The sequence below is a fragment of the Suncus etruscus genome, chromosome 7, assembly GCF_024139225.1.
Source record: "Suncus etruscus isolate mSunEtr1 chromosome 7, mSunEtr1.pri.cur, whole genome shotgun sequence".
Taxonomy (NCBI): Eukaryota; Metazoa; Chordata; class Mammalia; order Eulipotyphla; family Soricidae; genus Suncus; species Suncus etruscus.
The window spans coordinates 110,937,540-110,965,219 of record NC_064854.1 but is presented as its reverse complement, the minus strand read 5'-3'; the positions used below and the strand labels follow the sequence as shown (position 1 = coordinate 110,965,219).

Sequence of the window (27,680 nt, the reverse complement as noted above, 5' to 3'; positions counted from 1 at the left end):
ACAGTGGGTAGGACACTTGCCTTGAAGGAGACTAATTTGTGTTTGATTCTGAGATCCCATGTGGTCATCTGAGCACTGCCTGAAGTTCTGAGTGCAGAGCAAGATTAACCCTTGAGTATTACTTAGTGTGGCCACAAAACAAAGAAACAAAAAAACAAACTACTTTTCAGAACTGTTCAGAGCATTTAATATATTGTGCATTATGAAATCAGAGGTAAGTAGATGTAAATATCTAGAATATTTATTTAAAATGAAACAATAAATTATCAGTCCCTCAGAGGTTAGATCTGGCTCTGCTCACAGAAATCACTCCTGGTAGGGCTCAGAGGACCATATGGATGCTGAGGTTAACCATGCAAGGTAAGGCAAGCATCTTCCCTATAATCTATCTTTCTGGTCCCACATTTTCAGAATCGTTAAAGCACAAAATCTTTCTTTTCTCAAGGAATATTTTGGTGGAATTTGGGCTCTGAAAATATACAGTGGTTTGACTTTATTGCTATGGTAGAAAATCTTTAGACTATAAATACAAATACCCTTCTGTCTGAATCTCAGTTCCTCTACTTATTCTTTAGTCAAATTACCTCATCTTATTAATTCAATGTACTTCATATATAAATAAAATTACAATAATAGTTAATGGAATCTATTTCAAGAATTTGCACAAAATGTCAATGATTTAAGTATAAACTTGCCACTTGGTAGTTATTTTATATCATTATTATTACCATCAACCTGGACTTAAAAGAAGTGACAATTTTCATTCCAAGATCAGAACCACAGTTTTTCTCTGAATCAATATTAAGGCTCTAATAAACAAAAGTTGTTACCCGGTCATGAGTAGCTGAATAACACATCTGGTCTGACCTACTGTGTAAGAGGATGTGTGTAGGAGTGTATCTAAAAGTCTCCACAACTTATGTCAACAATGAAATGTCATTCCGGTCTGGTAAAATGTGCAAAGAACATAGCATGAGCCTTCCAAATATGGTCCAGGAGCCAATTCTGTTCAAAGAAAAAGTATAGGGGCCCAGAGTCAAAAACATTTAATCTGTATGAGCAAGCATTTGCGAGTCCTTCATTTGAAATGAATTACTTGCATTAATTGGCTACTAAGTCATTGTTATTGCATTGTTAGACTCCCAACTAAACCCTAATGGACTGTAATGTGTTTTCTACCCTAAAATGTCAACATGGTGGGTGAGCAAGAACACCAAGAAAGCAATTGAGATATGATGTCTGATTCCTGTGTACTCAAGAGTTGCTCAGCACTGAACTTCAATACTATAAAATCTGAACATGTTGATTGGAACAATATGCATGATTAGGTAGCTTAATTGCATGTTTCAGAGGAAGCTGTGACCTTTCTGAATCCATCCTGAATGTGGCATTGTGCCTTTGGGAGGAAGATGAGACAAATGTGTGTGGGAGGCATGACATCAGTGTTCCCATGTGTAATTACTCAAATGTGTTCAATACCTTAAAAAAAAACCATGTGGACAGTACCTTAGATACTAATAGTCACACTATTATTTAAAGAATTATTTTCTAAAAATCAACTTTTCCTGGACAAGGAGACAGTATCATTGTCACTAAATTAATAAATTAGAAATTCAAATTTTCATTCAATTTGGAAAGCAATTATGCCATATTAGTTAAAAATATATTCTTATTTATAAATCCACTCACTGAAAACATGACAGTTTAATAAAGCCACCATCATTCCATGTTCCATCAAAACTTAAGACAATATTATCAACCTCTCATTTTCAAGATTTTTTTTTTTTTTTTTTGGTTTTGGGCCACACCCGTTAACGCTCAGGGGTTACTCCTGCTATGCGCTCAGAAAGTCGCTTCCTGGCTTGGGGTACCATATGGGGATGCCGAGGGGATCAAACCAAGGTCCATCCAAGGCTAGCGCTGGCAAGGCAGATACCTCTAGGCGCCTCTCCGCCGGCCCCAGATGTACTAATATTTTAAAACTTTAATTGTATTATGATGTGAGAGAATGCAATATGAGAGAAGATACATTTTTCAAATGCAATACATGACGACAGAAATGAAGAAATGCATATATTTTTATTTCTATTTTTATATTTTTTTGGGTGTGTGACCTATTCTGTTTTCTTCTCTTTCCACCCTCAAATGCAACTGGCAATATAATGTTAGCACCATTTCTCCCTGCAAAGACACCACTAAAAAAAGGGGAAATCTTAAGTATAAAAAAAGAAGCTCTTATTTAACTAGGGGATAAGAACTCATACTTGTTTACAATACAGGGGCATCTTCCACCTTGAAAATAGACTCACGTGGACCCAACTTAGACCCCAGGTGTATTAGACACCAACCGACCAGCCCTTGAACTCTGGATCACAGACATAGAAATGACACAGTTCTTCACAACATCCACAAGAAACAAATCCCATTCGGGACATCCTTAATACTGCTCGGGACACCAACAAGTGTCAGCTCTAATATGATATCCTGACAACGAAGAAACTGGGAACAACTTGACCTAAGAGCAGGTTATCCAACCTCACCAGCTAACAATATGACAAAATCAGAAGACTTGTCACCCTTTGGTCTGTCCAAAATGCCAAGATCACGATTTACAGATGACTAGCTGATAGAACCATGACTGACTTTATGTATCCTGGGACCAATAAAAAAGGGCCTAGTCTAGGGATTGAGCTATGACCTGCACAACAACCATGACCTCTAGTTCCAGAGGTCTGTCTGATGGCAATTTGCAACGGAATGGGTCTTCTGGAAACATAACGAAAGACGCTATCCCAGGCCCCTGTCCTAGGATCAGTGCAAAGACCAAGACCACCAACCACAGAAGAAGGATAAAAATGACACTGAGAGAACAGAACTTCTAGAACCACAAAGAAAGACTTCATCATAAGTTCCAATTCCTGACCTGTGTAAACACCGAGATCTCTAGATACAGAGGTCTAGATTTTATCATCCAGGACAGAGCAGAAGTCTTCTATACACCACAAAAGCACCAAAGGAGGAGGAGTAAATGAACCTGACAGGAGTCTATAGTTAATCCCATGACAATATACTTCAAGTGCGTAGAAACCCTGTATCTCTTAGGCTGAGGGAATTCCTTTTCGAATGACCCCGTTATTTTATTGTGCCTGTCAGGAGGGAAGAAAAAAAAATGAAGAAAAAAGCACAAAAACAATTTTCTTTTTTAGTTATTTACCTAGTTTTTGTCGATTTCTTTGTTTTGTGTGGTTATTCAAGTTGTCTCCATTTATATATGTTTTGTTTTCTTCTCTTTTTTTCTTCCTTTATGTGCTCTGCCATGTTTTGTATCTCAAGACCATGGCCTTTATGTGGTGCTTATTTTTATTGTTGGAGTGTGCTCACTGGATATTTTACTTGACACTACTTTTTTGTACTGTTGTGGTGTTTTCACCCTCCTTTTCCCCTTTGTCTCTCAAACCTAGGATGAGAGCTCCAGAAGGACTCCGCCCATTTTCGGGGTATTTGATTTTTTTTCCCCAGTTTAGTACCTTTCTCTTCTACAAAAAAATCCACATAACTTGAACTATCTAGCCCCGCTTTCCCAATTAGAGCGGGAAATAAGGGAGGTACCAAGACCAAACAAGTGTAGGGCTTCTAAGTAGTAAGCTAAGCACAGAGGGGACCACTTATTCTAGCAGCCCCCGGGGGTGAGGGAGGAGGATATGGGAGGTAAGGACGGGAGTGGAGGTGGAGGGAAGACAATTCAGTGATGGGAACTCCCCTGTTTTATGTTAATATGTACCTAAAATATTATCGTCAATGATATGTAAGCCACTATGATTAAAATAAATATTATATAAAAAATAAAATAAAAAATAGAAAAGAAGAAATGAAAAAATAAAATAAAAAATAGAAAAGAAGTAATGATTAACTGACTTGCAGAAGTTAGGACTTGTATCTAAACAGCTTAGTACCAAGTATATAGTTTGGTCCCATTCCCATGGTATCTATAAATAGAACCCTCCCTCCGAAAGCAAGTGTATTCAAGGAACACTCTAAGGACCAGTAAGTGAGATCTAGCATTTAAAACACAAATTAATTATTTCAGAAAAACTTCATTGCTTTATGAAAGTAAATGTGGCCTATCCATTTAGGAATAAAATAAAATGGTTTGGCATTATTTGTCAAAAGTTACCTAAAAATTAGTTTGGGCCTGCCTGCACAGAGCAGAATGCACAAGAGAAGATTAATAACATACTCAGACAACCTCGTTTTCGATCATTTTCCCCTGAAATATTCTGATAATTGAAAAAAAAGGTATTTTCAGAAACTGATTGTGTACTGACCTGGTCAACTTCATGGCTTTATATGGTGAATGCAGCCACAGATAAAAGCATGGGCACTGATCATCTCTGCCTACGAACCTATAAATTACCTCCAAAACAGCAATCTCTCCTGGATCCGTGGCCACTGCTCTGTAAATGACTGTGCCTAGGGCAGTGTCTTCCAGGATATAAATTTCAGTAACTGAAAAAATGTACAAAATAGATTTGTTTGGAGGAGGTTTGATGACTATCAGTAATCTAAGCATCTCATTCGATTGCAGACTTCAGATAAAAGCAGGTATTGTTCTTGTTCAACACAGATGCTTTTATAGTGTGATCACATTATCAGTGATAACCACAAGAAAGCAAAAATAGGATCTACTTATGAAGTTCCTGTTAAATATCAAGAGAGTAAATATTTTACCCATTTTAAACAACAATGATGTTGAATATCATCTGAGAGCTTATTCAGCAGGTAAATTATTGTCAAACCCTCCTTGCTATTTCCTTCTTACTGTGGTTTAGAAAGATTGAGGAATAGATTCCAGGGCCCAAAGCTAATAAATTAATTGTCTAATTATGTTATTAGGATTTGTTTCTTTCTCAAGTTTATACTTGTTCTAAACATTTTTTTAAAATAGTGGGGAGCAGGCTTGAGGAGATATAGCTCAAAGGACTGGGTAACATATTTTGGCATGTGGAAGTTCCAAGTTCAATTCCTGTAACATAAGGTTTCCCTGAGCTCAGTGTTTCGAGTGTCCCAGAGGCCTCATGAACACACCAAGAATGGCCTCTAACATTACTGGATATGGCACAAAAAACAGACAAAATAAGGAGTATAAAACTTGACGTTTTATTGGTCAAATCACTCTTTCAGGGATCAGAAATACTGGAAAAAGCATGGAGTTGCCTCAATACTTAAGGGAAGGAACTCCATCCAGAAGGACTACTGTCCCATTTTGCCAAGGAAACATGGAATTTGTGAAAAGCAAAAGAATCCAAGACCTTTTTGGACTCTTGCAAGGACACTGTTCCATAAATAAAGGCTTATGAGAAGTACAGAAGCAACTTGACACTTGGCTCACTGTTTTAGAAATCGAGATAATATAATAGGACCCTGAACCTTCCCTTGAAGAAATTATCATCTGTTTGGGTATGAGATTATCAAGACTAACATTGATTCAGCATCTACTGGTTGCCTGGTACTGTGGTTAACAAATTAAAATAGTATTTCAGGTAAGTGTCATCAGGAAAGGATTAAACATTCAATTTAACAAGGAAACTGAAGTTTGGACAGGATTAGTAATGTTCCCCAGTTATGTAGACCATTCCATTGTCTAAATCTCAAATGCTTGTGTTTTCAAATGAGATCATGGAGACTAATAATTTGCTTTGGAGATAAAATCACTGTCCAGCCTACAAAGGTCATGGGTTCAGTTTCTATAACTACACCATACAAGCAACTAACAGCCAAATACAGTTAACCTTTATACCAATTATGCACACACTGTATCCAAAGCACCCCAATCAAATGTGCATGGGCCATAATCAAGTATATAACCCCTAGAAATATCAATAACAGCATTGACAGCAAAGGGAAGGGAGCATGAAAAAATAAGATGACAATATGACAATATTAGTAAAAAAAAATTGTAGAAAATATAGATTATCTACCTATAACATTATCTGATTATATACAAAGAGACAGAAAAGATGAGACACAGTTAGGGAAACACATTCCTAGTGAAAATCTAATAGAAAAAATTTACACGACAACTACTTTCACAAGCCTTCTTATTTAATGATGTAGTTAAATTGGTTCTTTTGGGTTATTTTGGGTTTTGGTTTGTTTGTTTGTTTGTTTGTTTGTTTTTGGTTTTGGTTTTTTGGGCCACACCCGGCGGTGTTCAGGGGTTACTCCTGGCTGTCTGTTCAGAAATAGCTCCTGGCAGGCATGGGGAACCATATGGGACACCGGGATTCGAACCAACCACCTTTGGTCCTGGATCAGCTGCTTGCAAGGCAAACGTCGCTGTGCTATCTCTCTGGGACCTTGTTTGTTTTTTTTATTTTGGGTCACGCCCAGCAGTGCTCAGGGGTTACTCCTGGCTCTATGTCAGAAATCGCTCCTGGCAGGCTCGGGGACCATATGGAATGCCAGGATTAGAACCACCGTCCTTCTACATGCAAGGCAAATGCCCTGTCTCCATGCTATCTCACCGGCCCCATGTAGTTAAATTGTTAATTAATTTATCTCAGAGATATAGGGGTGATTTTTATATAAAATTATAAAAAAAATAGGAGCTGTAGAGATAGCACAGCAGTAGGGCATTTGCTTTGCATGCCGCCAACCCTGAATGAAGCTGGGTTATATCCCCAGCATCCCATATGGTCCCCCTAGTCTACCAGGAAGAATTTCTAAGCACATAGCCAGGAATAACCCCTGAGTGCCAGTAGGTGTGGCCCCTCCCCCAAAAAACAAAAACAGATCTATAAAATTATAAAATAAGTCCATAGTGTGAATGTTACTTTACCTTTATGAGACTTTGATATAACCTTACAATATAAAGGCAAGTAGAAACTTCCAGTATTTGCACTAATTAAACAAATTTATTTAAAATTCTTATATAAATCTGTAGCAGTGCCTGCTACAGATGCCTAGTAAGTAGAAGCCAATTATAGCTAGTTTTGTTGTGTTTATCATTCTTAAGCCATGAAAGAACAAGAGCATAGGATAGAGGTATATTCACTGAATCCTTTCTCCCCGCAACAGAACTCTGTACCTTGGTCTTCCTGAGCAAGTGATCCAGTGAAGGTGGGTGGTTCATTCACATCTGCAATCTGGATTCCAATGGTCTGTGAGGCAGTAGCCCCTTGGTCATCTTTGGCATAGAGAACCAGGGAGTAGAGAGACACTGTCTCAAAGTCCAGCTTGGGTTTTCCAGTGGTCAATAACTAAATTTTGTCAAAGATCAGAAAAAGTAAGTAAATAACAAGCTTCAAAAGGATAGAACAGATAGAACCAGAAAAGTTTAGATTTCCAATATGAATAAACATCTTTTTTGAAGTAAATGATCATTAAGATAATGATCCAGGATATTTATTTTGAATAATTACTAGAAATGTATTTAAAAGTGTTTTGGTATTAAGAATGGTTCATATTTTTAAAATAATTTGAATCAAATCATCATGGGATAATTACAAAATAGTTCGTTTGCATTTGTCCAACACCTATCCCTTCACCAATGTACATTTCATGCCACCAATATCCCGTTCCCTCTCATAGTCCCAGTCTATAGCAGACATTTTTCTTAGATCACTCACTCTTACTCTCTTTTTCTCTCTGTCAATTTTCATTTTTCCCCTTTTAGACACTGATGTCTGCAATTTTATTACCGATGAGATATTATATATATATTATTTTATCACCTTTCAGTATTCAGTTCTTGTTTAGTGATAATGTCCAATTATCAATGTCCTAGTGGTCTCTTCCCCACCCTATCTTTGCTTGGACCAATACTATGGCAAGATATAAATCTGCATATTTTCTTCCCATGAGCATGAGTAAATAGGTATATATTTGATAGCTATCTTTGACCAAACACTTAAGAGGCATTACACATTATTTTTCTGATTCATGGGGGCAAATAATGTTATCACCTTCATGCTAATAAAGAGTAAATTGAGGTGCAATGATAGAAATCTAAGTAACACAGCTAGTCTTTGACAGAGCTTAGAATTAAAATCAGAATTCCCTGACTGTAAACCTTACAGTTGCATCCCACCCTGAGGCTGCCTGATAAAATAAAGTAATACGACAGTGTCTGATCAAAACCTGCAGAATGTTTGCGACTGCAATTAAGCACGGCCTTGTTCTCAAGACCTGCTTCCAGAAAAGTATGATTTGGGGTCCAGGCTGGAACTATCAGCTGTGGGCCCCTTAAGTAGCAATTATGCCTTCTTGTTCCCTACCACTTTACCGGGCACAAGGCTTTTAAGCAAACAAATTCTTTAAAATGCAAACTGTATTCTTCATAAAGTATAATGGAAGAAAACTGGAAGATGGCTAAATCCCCCTCTGGGATTACTCCCATCTAGGGCACAGAAAATGCATACGCAAAGGCTCACTTGGAATCTTTTTACCATCCTGCATGCGCAAACCCACTTATGACTCTCAGTGACAGGTAGCAATTTGAAACTTACATAACTGGAGCAAATTCTGTCTCATTTCCCTTGATTTATCTGTATAATCAGTTCACTTCAAGCTCTGGTTTTGACTGGTTTTTTTTTTTTTGGTTATTTATTTATTTATTTGACAGCCTACCCATTTAGCTATTCTTTACTCAGTCTTCTGCAAACTCAACAAGCATCTATATCACAAGTTAGGAAATTTTTAAAAAGAAGAATTATATGCTAAACCTCAAATAGACTAGCGTATGTCTCTTTATACCGTAGTGTTGTAGAAACAGATATTAACTCATTTGGCTTTGCTTTCTGTAGATTTATTATCATGCTGAGAAAATGTTTCACATTTGAACTATTTCCAAAGCTATCAAGAGCAGGTCTATGATCATTATGATAATATGCCTTTTCATAACTTGCTATTATCTGTCATTTTATTAGAGTACTGCTAAATATTAAAGTATAAATCTGTTTATTATAGCAATAGCTATGTGTGCCAAATGCTTATTATGGGCCATACATTAAGATGACACACACTCTGATTGGCTCTTCTTATCAACCTGAGTAACAGTGTATTATTATTGTTGTTATCATCATTATCTTTATATAAGAAAGAAAGCACAAATGCAGAAAAGTAGAGTAATTTTCTCAGGTTTTCATACATTACATGTATGCATGAATGTACATGCACGTGACCACACAACCAATAAGTCTAACTATTGAACAATCTTTGCTCTAGACTTGTAGGAAAAATCTGAAAACTAGCACTAGCCAGCATATTACACTCAATTAAAAACTGGAAGCAAATTTAAAACCAGATCATTATAAACTTTGGCAAAGTTGTTCCATAGCCTCCTACCAATGTTGTCTTTCTATAGTCTATTCTAATTATAACTAGAATCATCCATTTTAAGTCGAAGCAAATAATATCTCTTTTCCAGAAAATTCTTGAGTGGTCTCTTGAGTGGAGATGGATTCAATATATCCAGTTACTAACGATTCCTTATATTTTGCAGTGTGCAAAGTACATTTACAAGGTGACTTCATAATCTTCCACAAACCGCTACTCCATTCTCAAATACACATAAGAATCAATGCTTTATTTCCATTACAGAATTTGGAGGTATGGCTTGTTTTAACCCATGGGATATAAGCAGGCAGAGGACTTAGAATAAGCATGTGGAGTTGGATGTGAAGAAACAGAACAAGAAACAAAACAATCATACAAAAATTCAAATCATATCCTGGAATCAAACCAGATTAGACTAGCTAATGACCCACTAGTCCATTCTATATAGAAGGAAGAAATAAATGTTTATTGTTGTATATCTCTGAGGTGCCTTGTTATAAAGTATGTTATTGCTATCAGTAAATAATGCTCCCACCTTATTCATAATACATCTAAAATCCTAACCATTTCGCCATAAGGCTTTATTGCTATGAGCATTTGCCTTGTTCAACTCCCATCAGCCAAGGCAATCTTTTGTTGTTTTAAGTCATTTTATAAGATATTTTATATAAATGCCCCCCTTTAAGGACACAATGAAATTTTGAAGGTTATACAATGAATATATGTATTATAGATTTGAAACCTCATATAAGAAGCTGGCACTACTTATTGATAAGTGAGATGAGTCCTCTGTCCTCTAACCTTTATTTTACCCCTATTCTACTTTTAGAGTATTTTAATAGTATATAAGAACAACTATTATATAAATGATAAAAGATTTTATTTAGTATGAAACTTCACTTTCTTCACATACAAATTTTGTTTGTTTGTTTGTTTGTTTTGTTTTGGGGCCACACCCGGTGACTCTCAGAGGTTACTCCTGACTTTGCGCTCAGAAATCAGCTCCTGCCTTGGGGGATGGTATGGGACACTGGGGATCGAGCCAAGGTTCGTCCTGGGTCAGCCACGTGAAGGCAAACTTTGCCCTAATACTGCCTTATCGCTCTGACCCCTTCACACACAAATCTATCCAGCCATTTAACTAATGGCACAAGAAATTTTTGCAATTTCCTAACTGTCTGATTGCATTTCCTTACATTTATACAACATTAGGCATTATCAAGCTTTGTTAACTTTGTGATTCTATTTAGATTCCACTGTATTTACTTCCAACTTTCAAAGGTTTTCAGTGTCTTCAGAAAAATCTAAAATACTTAGCAAAATATTCATTTCCTGAAGTTGTATGAGTGCCTATTAGTTTGTATGATAGTTACAGGACACACAAAGATCAATAATAAGACCAGACACTTGTCTTCAATAGACTCAAAATAGAGTTCAAGGAGCTAAATATCTCCAGAGTGAGTAGAAACATAGTATACAAGGTGGGATAAATCATAAAGTGGAAATTTATTGTTTACCACCTCAATCATTTTTTTCTCTGTAACATTCTCTTTTTTAAATCTGAATCTAATTTTTCTTTCTTTTTTTTTTTTTTTTGGTTTTTGGGCCACACCCGTTTGACGCTCAGGGGTTACTCCTGGCTATGTGCTCAGAAATCGCCCCTGGCTTGGGGGGACCATATGGGACGCCGGGGGATCGAACCGCGGTCCTTCCTTGGCTAGCGCTTGCAAGGCAGACACCTTACCTCCAGCGCCACCTACCCGGCCCTTTCTTTCTTTTTTTTCTGAATCTGATTTTTCATTTGTGATTTCACTTTATCCATTGCTTTTCTGTGGGGTTGTGCTTTTATCAAATGGTTGTGAGCTGGGGCTGGAGCAGTGCCACAGCAGTAGGACATTTGCCTTGCACACAGCTGACATAGGATGGACTGTGGTTTGATCCCCCAGCATCCCATATGGTTCCCGAGCCAGGAGTGATTTATGAGTGCATAGCCAGGAGTAACCCCTGAGCATCACCAGTTGTGGTCCAAAAACCAAAAAATAAAAAAGGTAGTGAGACTACTTGTAGTTAGCACATGTCACTGTTCTAATGATAGAAAAATAGAAATCCAAGGTGAGCACCAGACCTAATACAATTAAATCAGACTGCATCTCAAGACTTTTGAATGGAATTTTGGGAAATGCATCTGGAATGTGTTGACCTAGAAAAATGTCCAGTAGAAATTTGTCAACATATGAAGAAAGTCTCCAGTTCTTCTAACAGTATGTAAACAGTGCTTCAAGTTATATCTAAATAATATTACATACATTTTCTGAGCACTTATATTTTGAGCATATTCTTTCTCATATCAGTTTTTACTGACTGCTATTATTTTTCATGGTAACTAATTCACATAGAAACAAAAACTAACACTGCTTAAGGATTTTAGGACTGACAAATTGAAGATGAAACACTTGAAGTCAAGAAAAATCATGTTTTCCAAGTATGGAGTGATCTCGCTGAACTCAGAAATGAGCTGCCATATGACTCAGAAATCCCACTGTTGGGCATCTACCTCCAGAACAGACAGTCATTCAAAATGACATATGCACACCATTATTTACAGTATATAGTACAAAATCTAAGATCAACCTAGCTATCCAGATGAATGAATTATGAGGATATGGAATCAATCTAAGTATCCACCTGACTGGATTATGAAGATGTTGTATATATGCACAATGGAATACTATGCAGTTAAAAAGAAAGATGAAGTCATGCAATTTGGTGCAACTTTTGTTGGAACTGGAAGATTCAATGTTGAGTCAAATAAGATAGGACAACCCCAGGACAATCTCACTTATCTGTGGAATATAGAATAATCAGATGAGAAAATAGAATACAGTAAAGGGGAAGATACATAGATCAACCTTGATCTAAAAGGGCAGCGAAAGAAAGAAATCAATGGGCAGGGAAAGGAGGAAGAAATAAGAGAATGGGAAGTAATAGTGGCAGGAGTCAAGGGCCTAAAGTGGTATAGAAATATTTCCAAAGCACAGACTCAACAACATTGAAAACAAGATCAAAACTACAAACACAGAACTTTGAAATCTGCCTATTAAGGTGGGAGGTATTGGGATGGTGTGTGGCAAGAGGGAACATGAGAACACTAGTGGAGGAAAGTTGGCACTAGTGATGAAATTGGTGTTGTTTAAGTCCGGAACTCAGAATCTGCCATTTAAAGACCACCAGGGAGACAGGCAGTGATATAAATACAAGGGAGTTTCTTCCATTATGCTGGGGTCCAACATCTCCTAAGAAATGAGGACCTCTAGAATGACTCATCTGTCAAACTTAAAGGGGTACCTAAGCCAGATCCAGGGTACAGTGTCATCTGGCTCTCTGTCCATTGTAGCAAACCCAAAGTGCAGTTGTCATCTGGCCATCTGTCAGCTGCTGTTTAGAGTTATATAAGTGTAATTCCTGGTATTTACCCCTATGGTCTGGTTCCAGGAACTGGCTTTTCTCTGGGCCTAGTCTTGCTAGCTTAAAATTGCAGCCTGTCATGGCAGCACTTAGGCTCACAGCAAAGCCCCAATTTATAGCAGTCAACTACCTTAAGCAAGCAGAATACAGAATCCAAAGCACTATTATCTCTAAGCAAAGGCACACCATATTCTAACACCAACAATTAGGTTACAGTTAATTCTAAATCTTTTATTCTAACAGTGTCTGAATATTGTATGCCTAAAATCCAACTATCTATAAATTTGTAAATCATAGTTCTTTAATTAAATTTTTTTAATGTTTGAAAGAAAAGAAAAAATAGGTTTTATAAAACAAGGAGACACTGTATGAAGGAAATAGCTTGCTGGATGATAAAAGTATGAAAAATGCAATCCCTTCAGAATGTGATTTCACCTCCTTTCCTTGACTAAGTGGCCACTTTATTTCTGATTCTCTCTTCCACGTATACTGATACAAGTATGCCCTGATTTTAAAAAAAATTGGAGTTGTACCACTTGTGCTTTTATAAAAAAAACTGACATTAGTATATATTTTACTAATAAAATCTAAAAATGATTTCCATTTTTATGACATAAAGAAAGGCAGAAATAGCATTTGGCATTGGTTTAAAGCAGTTGTCGTAGAGGTGGCAAATGACCTAAGCATCAAGAATTATTTCACCAAGCTCCTTCCCTGGAACTATTTTATACAGGATAGTTATATATGCTATCATTCCTGTTTATTTTCTACATGAAAACAATATTAAAGACCGGCTAAGCTTTGCAAAACCCGGCTCCCTGTGTGTGACACCAGGCGGGGAAAATCTGCGAAAGTACACCGGCCCAGTGGGGCTCAACTGTGAAAGACTGTGAGTGTGACCTGTCTATGTCTGTCTACTGTCCTCTTGCGTGAAACTCTTGCGAGTGGGGCAAAAAGAGCCTCCAGAAACCTCGCTCGCCCAGACGCCATTTTCAGGGAGGGACTTCAGAGCATAAAAACCGGCTAAGCTTTGCAAAACCCGGCTCCCTGTGTGTGACACCAGGCGGGAAAAATCCGCGAAAGTACACCGGCCCAGTGGGGCTCAACTGTGAAAGACTGTGAGTGTGACCTGTCTATGTCTGTCTACTGTCCTCTTGCGTGAAACTCTTGCAAGTGGGGCAAAAAGAGCCTCCAGAAACCTCGCTCGCCCAGACGCCATTTTCAGGGAGGGACTTCAGAGCATAAAAACCGGCTAAGCTTTGCAAAACCCGGCTCCCTGTGTGTGACACCAGGCGGGGAAAATCCGCGAAAGTACACCGGCCCAGTGGGGCTCAACTGTGAAAGACTGTGAGTGTGACCTGTCTATGTCTGTCTACTGTCCTCTTGCGTGAAACTCTTGCGAGTGGGGCAAAAAGAGCCTCCAGAAACCTCGCTCGCCCAGACGCCATTTTCAGGGAGGGACTTCAGAGCATAAAAACCGGCTAAGCTTTGCAAAACCCGGCTCCCTGTGTGTGACACCAGGCGGGAAAAATCCGCGAAAGTACACCGGCCCAGTGGGGCTCAACTGTGAAAGACTGTGAGTGTGACCTGTCTATGTCTGTCTACTGTCCTCTTGCGTGAAACTCTTGCAAGTGGGGCAAAAAGAGCCTCCAGAAACCTCGCTCGCCCAGACGCCATTTTCAGGGAGGGACTTCAGAGCATAAAAACCGGCTAAGCTTTGCAAAACCCGGCTCCCTGTGTGTGACATCAGGCGGGGAAAATCCGCGAAAGTACACCGGCCCAGTGGGGCTCAACTGTGAAAGACTGTGAGTGTGACCTGTCTATGTCTGTCTACTGTCCTCTTGCGTGAAACTCTTGCGAGTGGGGCAAAAAGAGCCTCCAGAAACCTCGCTCGCCCAGACGCCATTTTCAGGGAGGGACTTCAGAGCATAAAAACCGGCTAAGCTGGGGCCGGAGAGATAGCATGGAGGTAGGGCGTTTGCCTTTCATGCAGAAGGTCATCGGTTCAAATCCCGGCGTCCCATATGGTCCCCTGTGCCTGCCAGGAGCAATTTCTGAGCATGGAGCCAGAAGTAACCCCTGAGCACTGCCGGGTGTGACCCAAAAGCCACAAAAAAAAAAAAAAAAAAAAAAAAAAAAAAAAAAACGGCTAAGCTTTGCAAAACCCGGCTCCCTGTGTGTGACACCAGGCGGGAAAAATCCGCGAAAGTACACCGGCCCAGTGGGGCTCAACTGTGAAAGACTGTGAGTGTGACCTGTCTATGTCTGTCTACTGTCCTCTTGCGTGAAACTCTTGCGAGTGGGGCAAAAAGAGCCTCCAGAAACCTCGCTCGCCCAGACGCCATTTTCAGGGAGGGACTTCAGAGCATAAAAACCGGCTAAGCTTTGCAAAAACCCGGCTCCCTGTGTGTGACACCAGGCGGGGAAAATCCGCGAAAGTACACCGGCCCAGTGGGGCTCAACTGTGAAAGACTGTGAGTGTGACCTGTCTATGTCTGTCTACTGTCCTCTTGCGTGAAACTCTTGCGAGTGGGGCAAAAAGAGGCTCAGAGGAGCACGGCCGCTCCGCTTCGCTACGCGGCCGTGCACTCTTTCTAAGAAAAGAACTCCATTGCAACAAGAAGGAAAAATCACACTAAAAACGGCGCTATATCACAGAAGCACACATTTCTCTCTGGACTGTCTTCTCTGTTGCATGCTCGGGCCTAAGATTTGACCCAGTGTGAGGCTTCATCCAAGGAGGACTCCCCTCCCTTAGAGGCAAGTCAGCCCATCCAGAAAGGGAGGAGCCAGAGGAGTGTGCTGCCTACATCATATAGACAATGAATACCACCACAACACGTAGAAAAACCCACAATACAAGTGTAACAATGGGGAAACAACGCAGGCCAGCATCAGACATAGAGAATGAAGATGACAATTCGGAGGACCAGATAATGACTGAACAACTAATCAACCTCTCAGATAAGGACTTTAGACTAGCAATATGGAAGGTGCTCAACAGACTCCAAGAAACCATGGATCGAGTTGAACAGAACACTAATAAGAACCAAGAAAATATGAAGGCAGAAATGACAAAACTCCAAACTGAAATAACATGTCAACTAACAGGACTGAAAAAGTCAGTAAACGAAGTGAATGACAAAATGGATAAGCTCTGGGACAGGGTATCAGAAGCTGAGAATAGACTTGGTGCTGTGGAAGATGAGATACATAACAATTCCATACAGCAGGAGAGATTGGACAAAAAACTTAAAGCAAATGAGCAGACAATGGAAAAATTAGTCAAAGAATGGGAACAGACGAAAATAGAAGTCTATGATAAGATCAACAGAAACAACTTAAGAATCATTGGAGTCCCAGAGACCCAGGAAGAAAATTTCCAGGAAGAATCAATGGTCAAGAACATCATTAAAGAGAAACTTCCAGAGCTAAAGAATATATGTGATCAAATCCTGCATGCCCGAAGAGTACCAACCAAAAGAGACCCCAGAAAAACCACCCCAAGACACATCCTAGTCACAATGACAAATCCCACAGATAGAGACGGAATTCTGAAAACAGCAAGATCAAAAGGGGAAATCATGTTCAAGCAAGCTTCCCTGAGATTTACAGCAGACCTGACACCAAAAACGCTCAATGCCAGAAAGCAGTGGTGGGATATTGTGACAAGACTGAATGAAATGAATGCTTCACCCAGAATACTATACCCAGCAAAACTCACTTTCCGGTTTGATGGAAGAATACATGGTTTCACAGACAAAAAACAGCTCAGAAACTTCACAGACACAAAACCAGTCTTAAGAGAAAAACTGAAAGACCTAATCTAAGACAAGACTACCCAAAAGACACACCAAATTTTGAAATAAAGATGGCGTTAAATCCCAGGACAATTCTTTCTCTCAACGTCAATGGACTAAATGCACCAGTTAAGAGACACAGAGTGGCTAAATGGATCAAAAAAACTCAATCCAACCTTCTGCTGCCTACAAGAAACGCACCTGAATAGTCAGAACAAACATAGACTCAAAATAAAAGGCTGGAGAAAAGTTATCCAAGCAAACAACACCCATAAAAAAGCTGGAGTGGCCATACTAATATCAGATAATGCAAACTTTATACTCAGGAAGGTTGTAAGGGACAAAGACGGACATTTTATATTAATCAAGGGGTACGTAGAGCAGGAAGAATTCACTCTCCTAAACATATATGCACCGAATGAGGGGCCAGCAAAATATTTAATACAACTGTTGACAAATCTGAAAAATAATATCAACAACAACACAATAATTGTGGGGACCTTAACACGGCTTTGTCAACACTGGACAGGTCAACCAGACTGAAACCCAACAAGAGTATACTAGACCTGAGGAGAGAAATGGAAGAAAGAGGCCTAGTGGATATATATAGGACACTCCATCCCCAGAAACCTGGATACACATTCTTCTCCAATGTACATGGGACATTCTCCAGGATAGACTACATGCTGGCACATAAAACATACCTCCATAAGATCAAGAGGATAGAAATTTTGCAGACTACCTTCGCTGACCACAAGGCTCTGAAATTATTTGTGAACTCCAAAGGGACTCAGAAGAAACACTTTAACACCTGGAAGTTAAACAGCCTCATGCTCAATAACCAGTGGGTCCGAGATGAAATCAAGGAGGAAATAAAAAGGTTCCTGGAAACAAATGACAATAAAGACACAAACTCTCAGAACTTATGGGACACAGCAAAAGCAGTACTGAGAGGAAAATTTATAGCTTTGCAAGCACACATCAGGAAGGAAGAAGGAGCTTACCTGAGTAGCTTAATGACACAGCTAATAGAACTAGAAAATGCTCAACAAAAGGACCCAAGAATAGGAAGACAGAAGGAAATAACAAAGCTGAGAGCAGAAATCAACGAAGTGGAAACTCAAAAAACAATCCGAAAGATCAACGAAAGCAGAAGTTGGTTCTTTGAAAAAATAAACAAGATTGATAGACCACTGGCAAACCTAACAAAGAAAGAGAGAGAGAGAAACTTGATAACTCGTATCAGGAATGAAAAAGGAGAGATCACTACTGATATGACAGAGATTCAAAGGGTAATCAGAAACTACTTTGAAAAACTCTACGCCACTAAAAATGAGAACCTGGAAGAAATGGATAAATTCTTGGACTCTTATAATCTTCCACGGTTGAAGGAAGAGGATGTAGCATATCTAAACACCCCCATCACCATTGATGAAATTAAAACAGTAATCAAATGTCTGCCGAAAAACAAAAGCCCAGGTCCAGATGGATTCACTAATGAATTCTATCAAACTTTCCAAGAGGAACTACTGCCAATCTTGGCAAGACTCTTTCATGAAATTGAACAAACAGAAACACTTCCAAATAGCTTTTATGAAGCCAACATCACCTTGATACCTAAACCAGACAGAGACGCTACCAAAAAAGAAAATTACAGACCAATATCACTGATGAATGCAGATGCAAAGATCCTCAACAAAATCCTGGCAAATAGGATTCAATGCCTCGTTAAGAAGATCATCCACTACGATCAAGTAGGTTTCATCCCAGGAATGCAAGGCTGGTTTAACATCCGTAAATCTATCAACATAATACACAACATCAATAACAAGAAAAATAAAAACCACATGATCATATCAATAGATGCAGAGAAAGCATTTGATAAGGTCCAACACCCATTCTTGATCAAAACTCTCAGCAAGATGGGAATGGAGGGAACCTTTCTCAATATAGTGAAGGCCATCTACCACAAGCCAGTGGCAAATATTATCCTCAATGGAGAAAAACTGAAAGCCTTCCCTCTAAATTCTGGCACAAGACAAGGCTGTCCTCTCTCACCACTCCTATTCAACATAGCACTGGAAGTACTTGCTATAGCGATTAGGCAAGAAAAGGATATCAAGGGAATCCAGATAGGAAAGGAAGAAGTCAAGCTCTCACTGTTTGCAGATGACATGATACTCTACTTAGAAAACCCTAAAGACTCTATCAAAAAGCTTCTAGAAACAATAGACTCATATAGCAAGGTTGCAGGCTACAAAATTAACACACAAAAATCAATGGCCTTTCTATATACCAATAGTAATAAGGATGAAATGGACATTAAGAAAACAACCCCATTCACAATAGTGCCACACAAACTCAAATATCTTGGAATCAACTTGACTAAATATGTGAAGGACCTATACAAAGAAAACTATAAAACTCTGCTCCAAGAAATAAGAGAGGACACACGGAAATGGAAACGCATACCCTGCTCATGGATTGGCAGGATTAACATCATCAAAATGTCAATACTCCCCAAGGCATTATACAGATTTAATGCCATCCCTCTAAAGATACCCATGACATTCTTCAAAGAAGTGGATCAGACACTTTTGAAATTCATTTGGAACAATAAACACCCTCGAATAGCTAAAGCAATCATTGGGAAAAAGAATATGGGAGGAATTACTTTTCCCAACTTTAAACTGTACTACAAAGCAACAGTTATCAAAACAGCATGGTATTGGAATAAGGATAGGTCCTCAGATCAGTGGAATAGGCTTGAATACTCAGAAAATGTTCCCCAGAGATACAACCATCTAATTTTTGATAAAGGAGCAGGAAATCCTAAATGGAGCAGGGAAAGCCTCTTCAACAAGTGGTGTTGGCACAATTGGATAGCCGCTTGCAAAAAATTAAACTTAGACCCCCAGCTAACATCATGTACAAAGGTAAAATCCAAATGGATTAAAGACCTCGATATCAGCCCCAAAACCATAAGATATATAGAACAGCACATAGGCAAAACACTACAGGACATTACAGGCATCTTCAAGGAGGAAACTGCACTCTCCAAGCAAGTGAAAGCAGAGATTAACAGATGGGAATATATTAAGCTGAGAAGCTTCTGCACCTCAAAGGAAATAGTGCCCAGGATACAAGAGCCACCCGCTGAGTGGGAGAAACTATTCACCCAATACCCATCAGATAAGGGGCTAATCTCCAAAATATACAAGGCACTGACAGAACTTTACAAGAAAAAAACATCTAACCTCATCAAAAAATGGGGAGAAGAAATGAACAGACACTTTGACAAAGAAGAAATACACATGGCCAAAAGACACATGAAAAAATGTTCCACATCACTAATCATCAGGGAGATGCAAATCAAAACAACGATGAGATACCACCTCACACCCCAGAGAATGGCACACATCACAAAGAATGAGAATCAACAGTGTTGGCGGGGATGTGGAGAGAAAGGAACTCTTATCCACTGCTGGTGGGGATGCTGTCTAGTTCAACCTTTATGGAAAGCGATATGGAGATTCCTCCAAAAACTGGAAATCGAGCTCCCATACGATCCAGCTATACCACTCCTAGGAATATACCCTAGGAACACAAAAATACAATACAAAAACCCCTTCCTTACACCTATATTCATTGCAGCTCTATTTACCATAGCAAGACTCTGGAAACAACCAAGATGCCCTTCAACAGACGAATGGCTAAAGAAACTGTGGTACATATACACAATGGAATATTATGCAGCTGTCAGGAGAGATGAAGTCATGAAATTTTCCTATACGTGGATGTACATGGAATCTATTATGCTGAGTGAAATAAGTCAGAGAGAGAGAGAGAAAAACGCAGAATGGTCTCACTCATCTATGGGTTTTAAGAAAAAAGAAAGACACCCTTGTAATAATAATTTTCAGACACAAAAGAGAAAAGAGCTGGAAGTTCCAGCTCACCTCAGGAAGCTCACCACAAAGAGTGATGAGTTTAGTTAGAGAAATAACTACGTTTTGAACTGTCCTAATATTGAGAATGTATGAGGGAAATGTAGAGCCTGTTTAGGGTACAGGCGGGGGTTGGGTGGGGAGGAGGGAGATTTGGGACTTGGGTGATGGGAATGTCGCACTGGTGATGGGTGGTGTTCCTTTTATGACTGAAACCCAAACACAATCATGTATGTAATCAAGGTGTTTAAATAAAAAAAAAAAAGAAAACAATATTAAAAATTTTATGCTATTTCATATGACATGCACATGATTTGGAGTATCTAGGAATGCTCCTCAGCTTTTTCATATATATATATATATATATATATATATATATATATATATGAAAGTATATATATATAAATATTATATATATTATATATATAAATATATATAATATATATAAATTATAAGACTTTCTGGAGTAGGAAAGAAACACTCTACTTTTGCATATCATGGGCAATCATCTTTGGTCTTTATTAAATAGCATTTTTTAGGTTTTATGTCATCATTTTATTTTTTATTATTTTTTTATTTTTTATTAATTTTTTATTTTTAATTATGAGAACAAATATGCAAAGAAAGAGGACAAGGCAAAGTTACAGTGGAAGGACAATCACCCATAAACAGAATTCTCAGTAGTCCCATTGCTTATATCTTAACTTTGAACTTTCAGCCAAAGAACATTAAGAAAAATAAAACAGAACCCATGTACAATTGCTTTCTCCCTCAAGTCCCCAGATTGTAGTACATAAAATTTCTTAGCACACAAAGCAATCTAAAGACATAAAACTTATGTAACTCCTTAAACATTGAAGGCAAAGTACTTTTTTACATTTCCATGCATATGCATATTAGTTTAAGTTAACCTCAAAAGTTTAAGTGGGTTGTTTTTCTTAAGGATTGGAGTCAAAGGAGCACAGTAAAAATGGTGTTAGAGTGGCAATTATTGTTTGCATAGGTCCACCAAAATATGAGGGACATGGAAAGGAAAAGCCTTGGCCTAAATACAAGGAGACCTTACCCCTGAAGTTTCCTGGCATAAGACCAACTCCAGGCTCCAGGCAAACTAGTTTGTCCAATCCAGGTCATGTAGTGCCAATACACTTTTATTTTTCACACAGTCTCTGTTGTTGGTATCATGTTTCTGTATTAACGATCCTGGAATCCGCATATCCTATATTGCAGTCAGGATGGTGCAGAGCGTCCTCTCCTTTCACCTCACAATTAAAGGGCAATGCAGAGAACCCTGTCCTGTAAGCAGGTCGTTGTTGTTGTCAAGTCTTCTTAGTGTTAAAGGAAGTCTCTTTTGAGCCGGTCGATGTCAGAGCCATGGTAGGGTCTTCCCTGGTAAATGATTGCTTCCAGATGTTGTTATAAAAAACCTTGGATGTTTCTTAGATAGCTTCCCTGGTTCAGGGGTGAATGGAGGATGCCCATTCTTCTGAGGCCTGTGCCAGGTCATTATATCAATGTTCAGGGTGTAAGGTTCCATTGCACTACGAGATTTGTGTGTTCTAATCTCTATTAGATAAGAACTTATTTGTATGTATAGTGTAAACTAAACTCGGTTAGTTATTTTTTAATATTTTTTATTTAAACACCTTGGTTACAAACATGATTGTGGTTGGGTTTCAGTCATATAAGATGACACCCCCCCATCACCAGTGCAACATTCCCATCACCAATGTCCTAAATATCTCTCCTCCCCTCTCTGCCCCCACCTGTACTCTAGACAGGCTTTCTATTTCCCTCATATATTCTCATTGTTAGGATAGTTCTCAATGTAGTTAGTTCTCTAACTAAACTCATCACTCTTTGTGGTGAGGTTCATGAGGTGGGCTGTAACGTCCAACCCTCCTCTCTTTTGTCTCTGAAAATTGTTGAGAAATGTCTTTCATTTTTCTTAAAACTCATAGATGAATGAGACCATTCTGAGTCTTTCTCTCTCTCTGACTTATTTTGCTCAGAATAATAGATTCCATATACATCCATGTATAGGAAAATTTCATGACTTCATCTCTCCTGATGGCTGCATAATATTCCATTGTGTATATGTACCACAGTTTCTTTAGCCATTCATCTGTTAAAGGGCATCTTGGTTGTTTCCAGAGTCTTGCTATGGTAAATAGTGCTGCAATAAATATAGATGTAAGGAAGGGATTTTTGTATTGTATTTTTGTGTTCCTAGGGCATATTCCTAGGAGTGGTGTAGCTGGATCGTATGGAACTCAATTTTCAGTTTTTGGAGGAATCTCCATATCACTCTCCAAAAAGGTTAAGGTTAAACTAGTCGGCATTCCCACTTTTTCTAGGTTTTTATTAATAATCTTTCTCTTGCTATTTCCTCTGTGTTGTCTTGAAAGATATTTATCCCATGACACAGCCTCTCCCATGCCTCTTAGGTTGGATTTCTCCAAAGTACAACTATTCTTTGTAATGAGTCAAATTTTTTTAGCCTAGAGAATCCTTGGGATAAAATAGTGACACCAATATAGTATTGATTAAACACCAAGCTGCATGAATGATGCTAACATGTTTTAAGCATGTTATTTGATATACATTTGATATACATAGTATTGTCATTGAGAGAGCTGTTGTTCTTCTGCCCACTTTATATATTTTATGGCAAATATTATAATACAATGGTCAAGTAACTTACAAAAAATGGTTAGGGTTTGAACCCACGCAATTTGGTTCCAACATCCCTGCACTTGAGTATCTTTCAACTGCCACTTGTAATTCATAAATAGTTACTTTGGTTATCTGTTCACCCTATGAGTTTTAAAATTTCTTTCTTTTTCTTTTTATGTGCTCCCAACATAAAACAGCTCTGGCCACCAATCCAGGGCATCAAGCTAAGAAGAACAAAGGACCATCTGCTTCACCCTAACTGATATAAGAGCAATCAAATCACCAAATGAGGCATATGTCTGCTCATTGCCAGGGCTATTTGGAATTTGTTAAAGTCAAAAACCAATTTATATCCACCTCTTTTGGGTGGAAAGTGCATATTTCTCTAAAGCACAGAAAGCAATAAGGTTTTCAGAGCCATATTGGTCTCCCTTGTTGTCAAGTTTCATGGGTAACACGGAGGGTCCCAGGTGAACATTGAACATTATGTTTGAGGAATTCTGAGTTTAGAAAACTCGGATTTTCTAATTAAGCAGTAAGCTTGCCTAAGCTTTGTCCCAGAAGGAGAAATTAGCTATATTATACCATATGCTTAATGGGAAGTCATCCTGAAATTCTTTTCTCTTTCACACACTTCCCCACCCCACCCCACCCCCAGCACACACACATGCACACAAACCAGTAATCTTTCTTACAGTCTACCCTCTCACTCTGTCCTTTAGCTCCTGCCAAAATGAGCTCCTTTTAGGTGTCCCATATCCTCTTTGTCTTGCCTCAGGGCCTTCAAAAATAGTTATTCTCATTGAATTCTTCCCCCTCTCCCTGTGAATCTCTCTCCTCTCTCTTTCTCTCTTTCCCTCCCACCTTCTCTCTCTTTTTCTCTCTCTCCCTCTCTCTCTCTCATCAATTTAACTCTTACTAATTCTAAAAAATCTCATATGACAATTTCTCCAGGAAGTCTGATTAGGGCAAATGTCCCTTTCAGGTATTTTCTTAGACACATAGGTTTTCCAGGAAGATGCTAGTTTTATTTTAGAATATCTTTGATACAGGTGATACTGTTTGTCTCCAAACATACTTACTTCCCACCGATGTGTAGATCTATAAGACAACACAAAAGGATGCACAACCGGATTGGAGTTAATGATGATAGGATCTCCAATCAAGGAAGCTCGAGGTGCGACAGTCACGGTAATTATGGCGACCAATGTATGAATGGAGGCATTTTCCAGAAGGGAGTCCACATTTTCGATGGCAAAATTTGGAAAAGCTAGAACACCTTAGAGAAAATATAAGATGTTACTTTTAAAATAAAGATTTGTATTGCTTTCTTATCACTTTGGTTTCTTAAAACTAGAAAGGAAAAGCATAATTCATATTTTCTTATTTAAAAGGTTTAAAATATGTTGATTTGAACTTTCATCAAAAATGGTAAAAACATATGAGAAATTACTCTACTTCCAAGCAAACACTTCAGGTTGCTACAGTTTTAGAAGCAGCAGAACCCAAGACTCTTGAGTCAGACTGTGATGGTTAATCTTTGCATCAGTTTGAACTGGATCATGAAGTGCACATTTCCTGCCACCAATGTTCCCAGTTTTTCTCCAGCACTGCTGCCTGCCCTCTCTCATTCTCTCCCTGCCCCTTCTCTTTCTCTCTATCCTTTTCTCATTTTAGAGACTCTTGTTTCCAATATCATTACTGATAGGGTATCATGCATATCATGTTATCTTCTTTCAGAATCCAGTTCTTGTCCATTGTGATCATTTCCAACTATCATTGTCATAGTAGTTCCTTCTCTTTCTTCCCTGTCTGCACTCCCCCATTCTTTGTGACAAGTTTCCTCCATGAAGTGGACAAGGACCATTTTAAAGTGTGCAGTCAGTCAATCTGATTTTTGAGTTAAAAGAGCTTCATATTATATTTATTTTCATAAGTATACTTTAGTGTATGGTAAACAAACTGCTTCTAAAGGGAGATCCTATCTCAATCATTATGTGAATGTTCTTGAAAAGTGAGCCTAGAACACAGGCAGCCAATGTTTTCTCACAAGATATGCAGGAATGCAAAGTAGGGAAAAAAACTATCCGAGCAGCCTTGAACATTTTTTTTTGTTTATATCTTTTCTTTTTAAAAAAAAAACATGCTCAGAAATGTAAATCAGATGTGAGGTCCCACCCAAATTTCCTTTGTATTCACTTCAGTGTGCAGAAAATTACTAAAATCATGAACAACAGCCTGTATATAGGGCAAGCCAAAATGCTAAGGAGGTCATGTGCCTGCAAACAGGCCTCAACTCCAAATTAACAGGGATCTGAAGATTAAGGACCTCAACTCTTTTATATGTCAGTGTAGCTAATTCAGTTTGTGATGTGTTTTTGCAGTAGAGTGATGGATGACTCTCCCCAGAAGAATCCAGCTCTTGTTAGTATCCCCTGATACAGCACATCTTTTTTGGCTACCCTCCACCTGGTAATCTCATCTTTCTATTCTAATGTTCAAGTTGCACCTGAATCTTGGTTTCTACTTCTAGGAGAATCCAAATAGCATGATAGAACATAACTGATGTTTTAGAGTCACAGTAAAATAAAAGGAGCATTTCAGTGGCCATGAGCATTGAGAAAAGCTCCTCAGAAAAATCAAGCCACTGCATTTGGTTAAAAGTAATTTCTACAGGATCAATTCCCTGCTCACTTTTCTGAGCTGGCTTAACTTCTCCATTTTCCCCTCTTCATGTTTTAGTTCAGTTATTCTAGCTTTTCTAGATTCCCAAACTTATTTGACTTGTCATCTCCTTTTCCAAAAAAAAAAAGTCAATTTTGTGCCCCTCACCCAAAATCTACCTTCTGAAGGTGTAAAACAGAAAAAATAACCTGTAATTACATCCCAGGTTTCTTTTCTTTTTTTTTTTGTATTGCAAACCAGTGGTAAGCCAGCACTTACTGTTTTTTATTTAAAAACAGAGATTTATAATTTTGTTACATAGCCATCCTCTTCGCTTCCTATATTCTTTTTTAGGCTATATTTAAATTTTTTAATATTTCTTTCTCTATTTAAACTTCTTGATTACAAAAATGATTGTGATTAGGTTTCAGTCATGTAAAGAACACCCCCTTCACCAGTGCAACATTCCCACCACCAATGTCCCAAATTTCCCTCCATCCCACCCCACCCCCATCTGTACTCTAGAAAAGCTTTCCAGTTCCCTCATTCATTCACATGATTATGGTAGTTCTCAGTGTAGTTATTACTATAACTGCACTCACCACTTTTTGTGGTGAGCTTCATGAAGCGAGCTGGAAGTTCCAGCCCTCCTCTCATTGTCTCTGAGGATTGTTGCAAAAATGACTTTTATTTTTCTTAAAACCCATAGATGAATGAGACCATTCTGCGTCTCTTTCTCCCTCTGACTTATTTCACTCAACATGATAGATTCCATATACATCTATGTATAGGAAAATTTCATTACTTCATCTCTCCTGACGGCTGCATAATATTCCATTGTGTATATGTACCACAGTTTCTTTAGCCATTCATCTGTTGAAGGGCATCTTGGTTGTTTCCAGAGCCTGGCTATTGTGAATAGTGCTGCAATAAGTATAGGTGTGAGGAAGGGGTTTTTGTGTTGTATTCTTGTATTCCTAGGGTATATCCCTAGGAGTGTAATAGCTGGGTCGAATGGGAGCTCAATTTCCAGATTTTGGAGGAATCTCCATATCGTTTTCCATAGAGGTTGGACTAAACAGCATTCCCACCAGCAGTGGATAAGAGTTCCTTTCTCTCCACATACCCGGCCAGCACTGATTGTTCTCATTCTTTGTGCTGTGTGCCAATCTCTGTGGTGTGAGATGGTATCTCATCGTTGTTTTGATTTGCATCTCCCAGATGATTAGTGATGAGGAGCATTTTTTCATGTGCCTTTTAGCCACTTGTATTTCATTTTTATCAAAGTGCTGTTTATTTCTTCTCCCCATTTTTTGATGGGATTAAATGTTTTTTTCTTGTAAAGTTCTGTCAGTGCCCTGTATATTTTGGATATTAGCCCCTTATCTGATGGGTATTGGGTGAATAGTTTCTCCCACATGGTGGGTGGCTCTTGTATCCTAGGCACTATTTCTTTTGAGGTACAGAACCTTCTCAGCTTAATATAGTCCCATCTGTTGATCTCTGCTTTCATCTTCAAGGAGGAAACTGCACACTCCAGGTTTCTACTGCACTCCAGATCATTCTAGTAGTAAGCAGCAGACTAAAAATGACAGGAGAAAGAGTATGTCGCCCACTGTGGCAAACACTGCAAACTCTGGACAGTTATAATTGCATATAAAGTATTTTTGTGGGCCGAGAGATAGCACAGTGGTAGGATGTTTGCCTTGCACGCAGTCAATCCAGAAGAGATGGTGGTTGAAATCAAGGCATCCCATATGGTCCCCCATGCCTGCCAGGAGCAATTTCTGAG

At 38.7% G+C, this 27,680-nt stretch overlaps 1 protein-coding gene across 1 annotated transcript in view; it reads right to left on the bottom strand.

Annotated features, from left to right (window-relative positions):
• Positions 1–27,680, bottom strand: part of LOC126014385 (cadherin-related family member 3-like) — a 101,198-nt gene that overhangs the window by 63,190 nt on the left and 10,328 nt on the right. The window contains exons 2-4 of the mRNA XM_049777674.1: positions 24,307–24,503; positions 7,088–7,259; positions 4,415–4,506 (exon numbers count right to left, since the gene is read on the bottom strand). Coding sequence (XP_049633631.1) covers positions 4,415–4,506; positions 7,088–7,259; positions 24,307–24,503 — 461 coding nt within the window. The remainder of the gene's footprint in view (positions 1–4,414; positions 4,507–7,087; positions 7,260–24,306; positions 24,504–27,680) is intronic.